Source organism: Alligator sinensis, unplaced genomic scaffold, assembly GCF_000455745.1.
Source record: "Alligator sinensis unplaced genomic scaffold, ASM45574v1 scaffold1354_1, whole genome shotgun sequence".
Lineage (NCBI taxonomy): Eukaryota > Metazoa > Chordata > Crocodylia > Alligatoridae > Alligator > Alligator sinensis.
This window is the reverse complement of record NW_005842344.1, coordinates 415,526-428,351: the sequence shown is the minus strand read 5'-3', so window position 1 is coordinate 428,351 and position 12,826 is coordinate 415,526. Positions and strand designations below refer to the sequence as shown.

General features: G+C 48.9%; 1 protein-coding gene across 1 annotated transcript in view; it reads right to left on the bottom strand.

The window, feature by feature from the left end:
* The window catches only part of COMP (cartilage oligomeric matrix protein), a 20,415-nt gene extending 10,959 nt beyond the window's left edge, over positions 1-9,456 (bottom strand). Inside the window, exons 1-5 of the mRNA XM_025210314.1 lie at positions 9,195-9,456; positions 6,317-6,402; positions 4,400-4,451; positions 1,407-1,585; positions 217-354 (exon numbers count right to left, since the gene is read on the bottom strand). Of these exons, the coding sequence (XP_025066099.1) occupies positions 217-354; positions 1,407-1,585; positions 4,400-4,451; positions 6,317-6,402; positions 9,195-9,291 (552 nt within the window). The 5' untranslated portion in view covers positions 9,292-9,456. The remainder of the gene's footprint in view (positions 1-216; positions 355-1,406; positions 1,586-4,399; positions 4,452-6,316; positions 6,403-9,194) is intronic.
* Between the last annotated feature and the right edge of the window lie 3,370 nt (positions 9,457-12,826).

The following is a 12,826-nucleotide window of genomic DNA, read 5'->3' as shown; positions in this document are numbered from 1 at the left end:
AGGAATGAAAGTCACTCTGCCACTGACTTGCTGCACACCTTGGGCAAGGCATTGCTTTCTGTGCTTTGGCATCCTCAGCTCTAGAAAGGCATGGACGATTCACCTCCACCTCAGGGCTTTGAGAAACTGAACTGACATTTGCATGGGGCTTGAGACCACTGGGTGACAGTGCAAAGGGTTAATGGTTACCACTGGAGTAGTTTCGCTGGGAGTTACCTGTCTGTTGGCTCTGGCAAAGGGTAGTCCAACCCCTTCCACAGGTTGGCCAGAGTAACCAGGAGGGCAGGGGTCACAACGGTAGCCAGGTGCTGTGTTGGTGCAGTGGACTTTGGCGAAGCAGGGATTGACAGAGCACTGTGAGAAGGAAGGAGAGCTGCTGAATCACTCATCTCAGCTGCAAGCCAGTTGCTCCCCGGCAGACTGTGAAGGGGCTGGGCACAGAGAGTAAGCCCCACCAGTCAGAGGGACTAGAAACTCTACATTTATTTGTGAAGGGAGAGCACAGCTCCCTCAGGCTGCACATGGGTGCCAACAAAAAAGCAAACTGTCTTTTGAGTCTCCCATTTGGTTTCCCCTAAGGCACCATCTGTTACCTGGGATCCTGCTGCTTGGCAGTGTCACTGAAGCCAAAGTGCCAGACCTTCTGGTGCACTGCCCCTGGCTCTCACCCCCTGGCAGTTCACTTGCCATACAGAGAGGTCCCTGCCCTTCCCACAGGAGTGTGCAAGGACTCCAGTCCCAAAGGTTAAGCAAAGAGTATCATCTCCCCCACTGTCATGTCAATCACATTCTCATGGACAGGCTAGAGCAGCATTACACCCCAGCGACATGCAGGAACCTCAACGACCAAACATTTCCCCTGGAGAAATGCAGCCGTGAAGAGAACAAGCCTGTGCTAACTTAACCCCTCACTCCTGAAGGCTAACCAAGAGCGCTGCCTACTAGAGGCTACATAGAGATGATGGAAACCTTGGGCTGCTTTTAAGCATCCAGAGGGTGCCAGCAATGCTGGCTTCACTGCATGCAGGGTACACAGATTCAAGCCCTACCTACAAGGCCATTTTCTTTCCATTCATTCCCTAGATGTTAAGATAGAAAGGGCCTGTTGGTTCTCCAGTCTCATCTCCAGCACAGATCATGCCAGAGGCCCTCACCCAACACCACCTGCATCAAACCTAGAGCTTCTGTTTGACTGTAAGAATCTCTTGCAGAAAGAGACGCCCAGTCTTGACTTAGAAACCCCCTGCCATGGAGGAAACAGGGGGTTAGATACAAGTCCCACTCCACTTGCACCATGGGGACTCTGGCTTGTTTCATGACACTGGGGCCCTCCATTACAGTGCTCCAGAGAGGAGTTAGCTCCACCCTTGTGTAGCTCCCAGTTGGTCACCACAGGGGGTCTGTACCTCATTGATGTCTGTGCAATGTGTCCCATTGCCTGTATATCCTGGAGGGCAGCCTCCACAGTGGAAGCCAGGTTCGGTGCTGGTCTGGGTACAGGTAACGCCGGGGAAACAAGGGTTTGGTACGCATCTGTTGAATGCTGTCATGCTGATCCCTGGGCCAGTCACCTCTGTGTGCATGCCTGGGGAGCACAGGCATGTTAGAACAGCACTTGGCATACTTACCCTTCTTCAGTCCCATCTAGTTAGGGGGCAGGGCAGGGGGGCTTCAAAGTGCTTCACAAATAATGAACTGCCTCCACAACCCTCTGGGAGGCTGAGAGGTGACATCCCCACATAATAGCAGCTTGACAGAGGCCCCAGAGCAATGGCAAGACTGGAAAATACAACCAGGAGTCCTAACATCTCACCTAGTGCCCTTAATCACATCACTGTCCTACTCGCCCGTATTTATCCCAGTAGTAAGAACCAAATGGATACTCATATAGGGCCACAAAACCAGCCCTGGTGAAGGGCTCAAATACTGCTAGATTAGGGCCTATCTAGCAGCTTAAAGGTCAGCCCAAGAGAGCCATGACCGTTCTGTCTTGCAGAGCAGGTGTAGAGCTGCAGCACTGGTTTACAGCCCTCTCTTTGCTGCTCTGGAAGCCCTGAGGATACCCCAGGAATGCAAAATAATCCCTCTCTCCCCCATGTGACAAAAAGCTGTGCAGAAAGAAGCTTTCAGGAGCTCCCAGCCTCTGCAAAAGAAGGTACATGCCCTCAATTAGCTGTGTCACTTCATAGCTTAGAAGCCCTCTTGAATTTCTTGACGACTTAGGGAGACTGCTATCATCTTTGTTTGGCTGGGAGACCTCACTCCAGCCTGGCAGACTAGGGCCTGCCTCAGTCACTCACAGCCTCATCACTTCTCAGAGGCAACAGAGGAGTGTGAGGTACCTGGGCACAGGGCCTTCAGCGCTCCAGGGAATTCCAAGTAGTGCAGAATCTGCCCAAGCTGCTGCAAGTACATGAAACCTGTCCTTTGTGCTCAGCACTGATCACCCAGGGAATTTCCAATCAAGTGCAAGGTCTGGGTCCTTCGAGATGCTCCATGGCCTGAGCCCAGAACACCTAATAGAGCCTGAAGCTGCAGGCAGAAGTGTGTCATGAACAGCTGTGCTCCTCTGGCACTACAGAACTTTCCAAGAAGGGTAAAGCTAGTCTGTGTGGAAGAGGGGCCTCTTCTGGAGGTGGGCCAAGGACTGTGCAATTAACTCCCTCAAGAACATGGGGCCACAACAAGATTCCCTGGTGCAAGTGCCAGGCAGGCTCCTCCAGCTTTGGTTTCCCCCATATCAATACCTAATGCATATGTTAAATAGGTAACTGAAGCCCCTCCACAACAAGACACTCCACTGCTCACGTATTTCCCCAGGAAGAGGATGAAAAAACAAATAACAAATGACTGATATTAGTCACATTGCTCCATGCACCACTGGAAGGGGCTCTGATGCAGTGGTGATGAGTGTGGTATAAGAACCTCCATAAAACAGAACAACAAGTGGAGAAGGCAGAGATCAAGTGAAAGAGAGAGAGTTCAAGACAGTTTTACGAGCAAGTTATTAAAACAATTGCTGTGGGTGACTGCAATTCTGTTCTGCAGATCCCAGAGGCTTTGGCTAATCGCTTTTCCAGCAGACGAACAACCTCTCCAAATGTGGAAACAGTTACTGCTCTATCCTTTGGATGTGCTGGCAAACAACACAGCATCTCCAGGAGCCGTGCAGTCTTATGCCAGATATACCAGAAGTGAGTCTCAGCCCACAGCACGAGTTACCAGAGAGCAGAGGATGCGACTGTTAGGTGAAATGTGATGGCGCTGTTTCCTGAATCCCCTGCAATTAGCTCCCTGGTTTGGGTGGTGGTAAGTGGACCATGGAGGGACTGGCAGAGCGTGCCTCTTGGGGGTGATGTTCCATTTCATTCGCAGCTCAAGAGCAGCCAACTCCAACCAGCCAGACACACCCAGCCGTGCATTCCTGGGCGATTCTAACACATGCCTTGGTTGTTAGCAGACTTGTGGCTGGGCAGCTTTCCACACCTGAGAATGTAAAGATCCCCCGGGAAACTGGAGCGTGGCACAGCCTCGGGCTGTTACAAAGTGGAGTTTATGAACGGTTGAGCAACCTAATAACTGGACTTTGGTTGCTGGTTAAGCAACCAAATAGCTCCCCAACGAAATAGGGGAGGAGGGGGAGGAGAGAGGGAAGGACAGTTCAAGGTGGAATAGACCTGGGCAACATGGACCTAGAAGACTACTCTGTTTTGGGGCCTGACCTCATGCCATGGCACTGGGTTTGCCTCCGGTGAGATTTTCACACAAAAGGCCATGTGGATACTTGTGTCTTTCTACAGGCAACCGTTTATCTTATGTTAGTAAGGAATGTATTTGAGCTAACCCAAAGTAAAACTGTCCACACACAGTTTTACACCAGTTTAATCAAACCAGTGTAAATTTGTGTAGACAAGACCGGTGCTTCAGAGAGAATGAAGTTTAAGTAAGTGAGTGGTTCTCACCCTCATCCTACCCACCTCACATAAATGATCTGCCTTCAATTACTCAAGACCCAACAGGCTAGGGCGGACCTGGGCTGGCAGCCTGAACATAGATCTGGGATCCAGAAACTCCCATGTGCTGGCCCTGACATGAACACTGGCTCACTGCAGGACCTTAAGAAGCCATTACTTTCATGTTTTACCCACCCATAATAGTAATAAGAGTCTCAGCTGCTTCCTGGGCTGTGGGAATGATCTGGAAAGACCTACAAACATTTGAAGTGTGTTAAGAGCAGCGATACCAAGACCAAAGATTACCAGATGACCCTTCTAGTGAATGTGGTGCAAGCCAACTTGATGGGAACTGCAGAACATGGTGTTTTACCGTCAAGTCCAACAAATGTGCAAGACAGGAAGTGTACAGTCAGACGTGAGGCGTTTAAACATGTGATACTCACCACAGGCATCACACTCCATGACCGTGTTCTTCAGGAAAGTTATCTCCTTGATCTAGAAAGGAACAAGAATCAACATTTAGCTGGATACTGAGTGTGGCTCCCACCTAAGCTAACACAAGCTAGAAGTGAACGGTACATTAGGTACAACTCTAGGTTCTGTGCACAATGCATATTTTATCTGGCCCCATCCAGACTAGAAAACTAGCTTGCACTTGGAAACACAATTGGCCAGCATGTTTTCCAGATGTGACTTTGCACTTAGTGCTGGCAGGTTTAACACTTTTGAAGCATCTTATCTGGTCATGGGGAATCTGCTACACAAACCAAACTGGCTGGCTACGTCATTTCAGCTCTGATTTCTGTTGTTCTACAGGCAGCGAATGTGCCAGGGAAGGAGTGGAAATCCACAGCCCTGCTCAGGAACAAATACCTTGCTGCCCTTCAGCACCCTGCACACCTCATGTTCTCTTCACTGGTAGTTCATTTTGTGGGGCACCTACACAGAATCATCTGTCTATGCTTCCTCCATGACTCCCAGGTACCAAGGCAGGTTCTAATTTTATAGTAAATGCTTCCCCCATTCATTGTTTACCTGGGGTCACACAACATTTAGTTTAATGTGTGTTAAATAACTTAAGCTAACCCAGACACAGATCTAAAGCAAAGTCCCTATTCTAAAACATCACAAGCCTGGGGAAGGGAATGGAGGAAGTTTGTGTCATGAATGGAACACAGCTAATCAGTCCCATCTCTAGTTCATCTACGTATTGCTTTATGCCGGCGATTCATGGGCCTGAAATGGCCAGTTTTTACTGCTCTCATTGCTGCCCTTCACTGCCAACCTCTGCGAAGCTGGATCATGGAAAATTAAGCTACAAAAATCTTTGTGTGTGTTAAAGAAATTAAGGGCACATCTGCACAAGCTTCCACCTTGGCTCTCCAAGCATGTACGTAACTCCATCAGCTGGGAGGGTCTTTTTAAAAGGCTAGACACTGTTTGAGACAGAAACCAGGGCAAAAAAGTGGGGAGCAGGGAACAAGAGAACAAATAGGAAAACCTGCCCAGAGAGGCAGTGCTAAGCTGGAAGGGGATGCTGGAAAGCATCACCCCAGGCTGCCAGGAACCGTGTCTGACCTGATTCCTAGTAAATACTGGGTATTTATGCAGAAGCCTGAAATGTGAAAGTAACTTAATGCAACAGATGGTTTTGCAGATCAGAGGCTGCCCAGTTTGCACTGGCACAGAGGCCTGGCTGCCATTCCTGTATCTGGCAGGCAAAGCCTGCTGCCCTCAGTGCACAGCCTGGAGAGAGGGAGAATGGAACCTTCTATGTAGTCAGAAAAGAGCTGACCAGACAAACCATGACCAACTCGTTAAAATGGGGACAGATCTGAACTCCCCAAAGTTCTCGTCTCCCTCCAACTGCTGGAGCCAGAGAGGTTTAGGATTAAAGCAACAGGAGAACACAGGGGCAGTAAATACAGGGCTTGTGTAGGTCTATAGGACTTCTGTATTTAGGACACTACTAGGGGTCTTGAAACAGCTCCTGTCTCTTCCAAGCCTGGCCTGTTTGCTCATTGCACAAGCCCACAAAACCAAGGAAAAAGTGACATGGTTGTTCCACTCGCATATGCCCAGCTGTGTGCGTGTCTACTTTGAAAAAAGAGTTGCTCTCCAATTAAGTTAATTTTCAAAAGATGTGGGCCCAGGCAGCAGAGCACGTGCCTGTATCATCCCATGCACATGGCAGGAGTGCTCAGAGCCGGTACTGGGGCCAGCAGCATATCCTGCCTCTCCCCAAGTGGCTAAACCACTTTATCCCAGCCTAGAAGAATGCATCCTGCTCAACTGGCCAACACACCAGGCAGGACCCCCTCGGTCCCTCCAGCACAGTGTGTAAGGCCTTTCTCACTTACCTGCTGTTTCAGCAAGTCTCTGACTTCCAGCAGCACCCTGTTCGTCTCTCTCATCTCAGCCAGCATCTGGGGCCCGACATCGCCTCCTACAGAAAGCACAAGTGTCAGGACCTGCAGATGATGCTGCTAGTCATGCCCTACTCAACTATTGCTTGGCTTGTATATTCTGGGTTCTTACCACTTTGTCCTTTCTGAGCATTGCCAAATACCCCGTTCAACAGCACTCCCCAGTCCCAGGCTCAAAGGAGAATCCATTCCTGTTGGACAGCACAGAGCCAGGACCAGAGGGCAGCAACATTAACAGAAAATATGGGTTTTTTTAAATCAAAAGAGAACATTGAATTGGATCACAAGAGCTCAGTGTCAGGGGAGCCTCATGCCCAAACTGTTTCCTGGGCCCATCCCAATATGAGATGAATGATGGTCCAAGGAGCAGCATTCTTGGTAACTGACCAAACCCCAGTGCACAAGGTAACACTTATCCCCAAGCAAACATGCGGGTTAGCCTGACAATCTAGTGGTTAGAAGAGCCACTGATGTGGCAGTTTAGTGCCGTTTGGGCACTGCAGGGCTTTCCGACCAGGAGGATAGGAGGACAGAGGCAAATTTACAGCTCGAGGCAGTGGAGGCTTATGTGAAAGAGCAGCACAGAAAGCTCGCTGAGCAGGCTGTCGGGGAACTGCTGCCAGGCACAGAAAGCAGGGCTGCTGCATGTGGGCACTGCCAACCCTGCCCCTGAGTGACAGTTGCCTCTTTACCTGCTGCTGTCACACAGGGAGCTTTGCTTTCTCCCTGTCACACAGCAGCAGCTTCCACTGGAATAGAAAACTGCCTTGCAGTGATTTTTGGAACACAAATGGATATGTGCCCACCCACAAAGAAGCAGCGTCTTCAGGCTGCAACTCAAGGGAGAGCGAACAGAGCTGTGCAAAATGTCTCCTGGGTCATCACCAGCATCAAAAGGAAATCTAGAGCAGTGCTTCTCGAAGTGGTGGTCCGTGGACCGGTGCTGGTCCGTGAGCCACCGGTCGCCAGTCTGCAGAGAGTTGCCAGGAAGAAAAGAAATATATTCGCCGCTCTGCAGCGAGTTGCCAGGAAAGAAAGAAATATATTTTCAGAAGCATAACATTGATATGTCATAGCGCCACAGTTCATACGTTCCAACACTCCAGGTGACGTCACGTCGTGTGAGGTGAGGAAAGAGAAAGAAACAGCCAGTCGCGCAGTTGCGTAGTGCTGTTACACGCAGTTGCTGCCACTGGCTGAACCGGGCACCGGCCCCTGGCCCACTGGAAAAAAAATTGCCGGTCCGCCACATCAGATAGTTTGCAAAGGACTGATCTAGAGCATGTGCTTCTGTTTGAGAGTACAACCCTCAAGACCAACTGCCTGGGGAAAATGCCATGTGATTTAAGACACGGCACAATCATTCATGCCTTGTCACCTACAGGTGACATCCTGGGGCCCATCCTGCACCATTACACTCAAAGAACTTGAAACCATGACTGGCTGCCTGTTGAGCAGAGCTTGTCAGCAACCTGCATTGGCTCCCACTTTGTTTGGGGATGAAATTCAAGGCAACTCTTGATCTATAAATCTTGAGTGGTTAGTCTGAACAAAACTCCACACAGCAGCAACTCTATCCAGCCAGCAGTACTGAAGCCAACATATTTAAAGCTAACTGGGGTACATCTACGTGAGCTGCAGTTGCTTGTGGCTGCAGTGGAGATGCAGCCGCAGAAAAAATGCAGTAGGTGTATTTCCCTTCCACGTGCAGCTCTGTGCAATTGGTCAGGGGCACTACTGCTGGAAGGAGCCATCTTCCTCTGAAGCACAATGTCAATACCAGAGACAGGATGTCAGATAGGTGAGGATGGGGGTTCGGGAAGCAGCTGTGCTCCCCTGTACAGCATGTTGTCCCTGAACCTGAAAGTCTGGAGGGCTTGCTCTATAATTACCTTGAAGTCTGGCTGGATATATATACCCTTTCCAGCACACCTTGTTTTCGAAAATATCACAAAAGCATCTTCCTAAGACCCATATACCCAATGAAAGTCACTTTTCTCATCTGACTGAGAATAGGCAGGGAGAGGGTCAAGTCATTACTAAGTTTGAAGAAGACGTTCCATGCAAGCTCTGCGTCACTGTTCCAGTCAGCTTCTGCTGGACCCGAGCAGGTTCGTCCATCCCTGCTAACAAGATGCTGTTTCCCAAAGGAGAATGTTTTAATATACAAATTCACACAAAAGGGCCCGTGTTCCCACATGCAGCTTCCCCAGGCTGCCACTGCTTATTTTGCTATTCGTATTCCTGGGCTCTCTCAAGTACCGCACACCCGGTCTGCTGTTTGGAACTTGGCTTTTGGGTCTGGCTCTGCTGGATGTGCGAATCACAGTCTCCCAGATCTGAACAACAGAGGGAACAACCTCCTGCTCAAGAAGTGGACCAGTGCAATGGATCCCAGAAAGAGCTGAGTTCCTAGAAGACAGAGCGCACAGGGAAAGCAGAAATTCGCAGGTAGCTGCCACACAGCATCCTGTACCAGCTGGGTCTTTCATCTAATCACTTGCAAAACAAAGATTACTTGCCAGGGACACCTTCTGTTACCTTCACAAGAAGCATAACAACAACGCATATTTGGTCCTGTTCATATGCCAGAGGAAAAGGTTTAATTCGCAAAACTTTCCCTGTCCAAGAGAAGGAATATAGTCCAGCACCAAAACATTTACACTGTTGGGCAGAAGAAAACTGCAGTCATAACACAGATTTCATACGGCACCAGAAGCAGCCGACTTGTCACCTTTCTCCTCTCTTCTAGGCAGCAAAATGGGGTTTGCAGAAAGGTCTGAGAACATAAAGGTAATTAAAGCTTACTTACCTCCAACACTTGTCATCTGACTTGATGTAAAAGAACAGAGGCTCAGGAGGAAAGCGAAGGCTAGAGTTGCGATCATGTTGGAATCTCTGCGCGGCATGGACGTGTGGGCTTCTGCACAGTCTGTTAACCTGCAGGTCTGCCTCTGCTCCCCATTAGTGGCTGTGGTTTGCTATTTATGAAGTCGCATTCCTTCCTCTGAAGTTCTTATTCTCTGATGCTGGACTAGGGTGGACGTCATTTCTGGCAGCTAGTCCGCAGAGAAAGCTACAAAAGTAAACAATATGAGAAAATCATCAAGAGAGAGGCTTAGGACTTCTTAAAAAAAATAAAAAACAGCCTGTACCAAGAAGGTCAGAAAATTCCAGAATTACATAGCCTCTACCTTGGACTGGTGTCTTTTGGAAAGGCAGGAAAAAGGGAAGTGGGTTTTACAGCTCTAAACCTAAGAGCATTTCCAGCATCACTAACTGGAATATATGAACTTCTGAAGCGTCCAGGTTCTGCTACAGCTTCAGCAAAGGCCCCTTTGGACACCCTTCTACCTTTGGTGGCCTTTCTACCACCTGAGCTCAGAGGCTATATTGCCATATTCACTTCCAGCCATTAGAGGTTGAAAACATCACCACTTTCTCCCATTTAGGGCCAATGAAAGTGCCTGGCTCTTCTCGTGTAAGGGGGCTGAGCAGCAGCAGACTCCCTGAGGGAGTGTACAGAGACCAAAGGTTGCTGCTCACCCCAGGCCCCCACTGGCAGACAGTGTCCAGGCTGCATAAACCAAACCAACATAAGCAGTGCCAGTTGGGCCCCTGGTTAGTCATCTTAGGAGAGAAACTAGTGACTGGACAGGCCATGAGGACTATATGCTCCTACCTGATTCCTGTAGAGGGGCCCTCCAGAGCAAGGCTGCAACACAAGAGCTTGCTTTGCTGCCGCTTCTCTGTGGGTGATGGGCCCTCCATGCTGCGTCCTCCATCAGCGCCAAATTCACAACAATTCAAGACTCCACTTGAGAAGGCAGATGTGGGATAAATCAACCGTGGAGTGGTTGAGACAAGGGCCTCTCTGAGCCATCAGGATGAGAAGGCATGGATAAAACTGATCTGCATATAAGAGTCACCCGAGTGATGAAAGTTCGGCTAATTCACCATCTGGGTATTCTCACTGCCTGGCTGTGACAGCTGACTTACTGCAGCTGCATTCTGGAAGCTCTGCGATCATGCTGTGCTCTCGGGGGTGCCACGAACAGGAAAGCTTGGGGGAACATGACATCGTGGTGCCCTATAGCCGCAGGACCTCTGAATGCTGATCCAAAACTTTTAGGATTCTTTCCTGAATGTTGGGGACATCTGAAGACAAAACTAGCACACATCTATGTACTGCAGGGAGGGAGAGGAGAGGAAGTGGGGAGATGTGCAGTGTTGTGTGCGCTGGTGAAGGTGCACATGTGAGCTCAGGGAAGTTGGAGCCCAAACATGGTTGCTTTGATGTTCTGTAAATGCCAGAACAAAGATTTTGTTTCTGTTGAGACAGCCCAGACTTGTACTGAAACTACTAGAGTTTGCAGCTGTTGAGTGGTCTTGATATGACTCTTGTCTGAAACACGAGTCAGCTAGTGCCAACTGGTACTGGCTGCTGCCAGGTCAGGAACCCACCAGAGAACCAACTACACCAGCTTTATGAGTGCTAAGAAAAGGGGTTCAGTTTGGGCTCTGCACAACTAGAGAGTCCTAGCCATGTTGAAAATGTCATCATTTCTAGGTCCTTTTTGACAAATCAAAGCAAGACAACAATGACTCGTGTCTCACAGTGACCCCCTCACCCCCTCTCCAGAGGGCTGCTCAGTGCATAGCCAGGCCTGGTTGATGCTACCTACTTTCTTTTTCATTTATACTTCAAGTAGGAGCTGGTGAAAGACACTGGACTCTAGAGACACTGAGCTCTAGAGGCAGAGCCCATTATCCCAAGAACATGAATAGCTAACACCTCTCCATCCCTCCATAAGAAGACATCTCCCAGAGAGGAGTTCACTCTCTGTGAACTATTCAGTCCATGGCCTCTGCTAGATGGCCAAGAAGGGAGCTTATTAGTGCCAGTTGTGGAGGAGATGGATTTTCATGGGAAGCACATTACTTCAACAGAAGCCTGATGGCTCATTAGGCCAGGGCCAGTGCCAACTCTCTAAAAAAAAGCTGTTTGTTTCAAGGGAATGGAAGTCATAAAACTCCAGAAAAGGAGACGTAACCCACATGGAATGAGGAGTGCACACAAGGGTCCCTTGTGAGGTCACCCCAGCAGTAACTCACATCAGAGGCTTCTCTTAGTGTGGAGAAGTATATAAAAGTCTATATCTCTCTGCACAGACCAGCCAATCAAAATCTCAGTGCTATGAAAATAAAAAACTGGAAATGTTCAATCCAAAGGAAATAAACTGGCTCTGTGCAGTCCAAGGGAGGTGTTACTGCATATCAGGACACCAAAAAAAAAAAAAAAAAAGGTCAGACACCTCATAAAGGGGGACGTTTGGAAACCATGTCACACGCTGTTCTGCTCAAACTCCTCTGCATCTCTTAACCAAACCCAGGTGCGAGAGACAACCAGGACATGTGCCATCCTCCAAACAGAAAGAAAGAAAAAGCACTGGAAAGAGGGCCAAATGGTGAAACCAGGTCAGACACCATGGGAGTTAGTTCTCTAGGTTACTGAGAGCTTTATTTTTCTGCCCTGTTAGTTCTGCACAACTGGACACTTATGTTACTAAGATTTCAGTCCGAAACAGAAATGTCTCCAATCTCCCCATGTCCCCTCTCCGAACCAGACACTTGCAGGACCATGGGCATTCAGTGTGTGGAGTGACATAGTCCCAGGGCTGTGACGGGATCAGCAACTGAACCCATGAAGCATTTGAGGGAACTATCAGCAGTGATCCTGAGTCTTCTGTATAGGATTCAGCACTGGTAGCCCAATCATGCGGCTGCCTGATGCTTTGCCTGACGTTTGAACAGTCTGTTGGTTACCCCAGAAGGTAAAAGTCCTCAAAATGTGCCGCAGTGATTTAACACACAACCAGCAGTACATTACACACTAGTTAGTTTCATTTTTTAGCCTATAGATTGAAAAGCAAAAAAGTGACAGTAAGGGAGAGAAGAAAAAACCTGGGTTGGATGGCATCCGGCATGGTCTCAGGGGACACCTCCTCCTTCCAGTTATCCTGATCCTACCAAATGAAGTGATGGATGCACTAACTGCAGTCAGGGTGACTGCTTGTGACCCCGACTCTCTCGGCCAGCAACAAAGCAGAGATCTTTTGGGACGGCTCCTAACAGACTGCCCACACCTCCTCCATTTCCTGCCAAGCAGTTCATTACTAACGAAACTATCAGTGGAACTTGGAGACCTTGTTAATTAGATCCCAGAGCTGAACCTTCCATTTCTAAGCAGTGTGGTAGAGCAGTTAGCAAAACACTCCCTAATGCATTCGGGTGGTGGAGAGAGGAATTACTATAGCTACTTTTGTTACCTGCTGAAGTACAGAAAGCCAGACTAACACTGAATCAGGCTAGCTAGGCAGCTCTGACAGCTTAGAGCACTTTTCCACTATCCACCTAGCCCAGTGCTTTCCAACCTTTGTAGAC